Source organism: Etheostoma cragini, unplaced genomic scaffold (genome assembly GCF_013103735.1).
Source record: "Etheostoma cragini isolate CJK2018 unplaced genomic scaffold, CSU_Ecrag_1.0 ScbMSFa_1869, whole genome shotgun sequence".
NCBI classification, from domain to species: Eukaryota; Metazoa; Chordata; class Actinopteri; order Perciformes; family Percidae; genus Etheostoma; species Etheostoma cragini.
This window is the reverse complement of record NW_023265967.1, coordinates 4,127-5,826: the sequence shown is the minus strand read 5'-3', so window position 1 is coordinate 5,826 and position 1,700 is coordinate 4,127. Positions and strand designations below refer to the sequence as shown.

The 1,700-nt window shown below is 44.1% G+C and overlaps 1 protein-coding gene across 1 annotated transcript in view; it reads left to right on the top strand.

Moving 5' to 3' along the window:
* Positions 1 to 847: 847 nt before the first annotated feature.
* The window catches only part of LOC117940174 (phosphofurin acidic cluster sorting protein 1-like), a gene marked incomplete at its 3' end in the record, with an annotated part of 3,773 nt that continues 2,920 nt past the window's right edge, over positions 848 to 1,700 (top strand). Inside the window, exon 1 of the mRNA XM_034865537.1 lies at positions 848 to 1,066. Coding sequence (XP_034721428.1) covers positions 900 to 1,066 — 167 coding nt within the window. The remainder of the gene's footprint in view (positions 1,067 to 1,700) is intronic.

The window sequence follows — 1,700 nt, the reverse complement described above, 5'->3', positions numbered from 1 at the left end:
ACTTTCTGATCAAAAACTCTGTTCATGAACTTTTGCACAATTGTTTCTATCAAAAATAAAGAATCGTCCGCTGATATCTGTCGTCTGGTCTGATGTCCAAAGACGTCCAAACTGTCCAAATAGTGTCTTCGTCATATTTTTGTCGTGTTTAAGTCGTGTTTTTGTCATTTTTTTGTCATATTTTTGTCGTATTTTTGTTGTGTTCTTGTTGTGTTTTTGTTGTGTTTTGTCGTACTTTTGTGTTTTTGTAGTATTTTTGTTGTTTTCGTAGTATTTTTGTCTTGCTTTTGTTATATTTCTGTTGTCTTTTTGTTGTATTTTTGTTGTTTTTTTGTGTTTTTGTAGTATTTTTGTTTTGTTTTTGTTGTTTTTGTAGTATTTTTGTAGTGTTTTTGTTGTCCCTTTTTCAACTGAGTAAGCGATATAATTTGGAGGTTTGTTGTTGTAATACTCATTTCCACCACAAGAGGCTGAAGTGCGCTCCTACTATAGACAGATTATCAGTATTAATACATAGACTGTATATTTATAATAATACATAGACAGATTATCAGTATTAATACATAGACTGTATATTTATAATAATACATAGACAGATTTTCAGTATTAATCCATAGACTGTATATTTATAATAATATATAGACAGAATATTAGCAATATATAAAATATTAGTATTTAAGGGTTGGGGTTTGTGTGTGTGTGTGTGCACACACCCTACTGAAGTTGTCGTAGTATTAGTACTTTTACTGCAATACAGGATCTGACCCCCCCCCCCCCCCCCCCCCCCCCCCCCCCCCCCCCCCCCCCCCCCCCCCCCCCTCGGCCCCGCCCCCTCCCTTCCCGCCTGTCTGGAGGATCAGCAGCGGCATCTCAGCGACCTGCTGCCCGGAGAGAAGACGATGTCTACGGCGGCGGAGCGAGGGGCCGCCCCCCCTCCGGACCCGGACCCCCCCGCTACTGCTGCGGGGTCCGGTGCTGCCGGGGAGCCCGACGACCTCGTGTCGGTGCCCATGAACCTGTTCGGGACCTGGGAGATAGACCGGTCCTCTCCGAGCTGCGTCCCCAGGTAAGAGGCTTACTGTTCGGCCGCAGAGCAGCGTCAGTACCCGGGGAAAGGTGTGTGTGTGTGTGTGTGTGTGTGTGTGTGTGTGTGTGTGTGTGTGTGTGTGTGTGTGTGTGTGTGTGTGTGTAGGAAGTTGGTGTCCCCCCATGTTTAAACCAGATGAGGTAACTGTTAAAAGTTGTTTATAAAAGTCTGTCTCCTTTTCTTTTCCAACGGGACATGAACCCTGGTCTCCTGGGGGAAAGTCCTGTCCAGGACAGAATATTACCCATGATTCAGCTGTGCAGGACTCTAAAGTGGATCAGTACTGATCCCTGAGCTGTAATCTTTGTCTGTGAGACAGGTTGATGTGTCCTGAGTCCACGCATTTAAGAGGATTATCTCTGATTGGCCGAGCTCGTTTACCCCCCCCCCCTCCCGAACCCTCTGCCAGAAGCAGACAGGTATAGAGATATATACAGCTGATATATACATTTAAAAAGAAATATGTATATACAGTATATGACAGATACTTTATTCACTTTAGAAGTGCCAAATTCACTCCTACCAGGGCTTTCTGAGAAATTAATGACAACATAATTTTTTACTTTTCTCATTTACTACCAATGTCTGGTAAGGAGGGGGGGGGGGGGGGGGG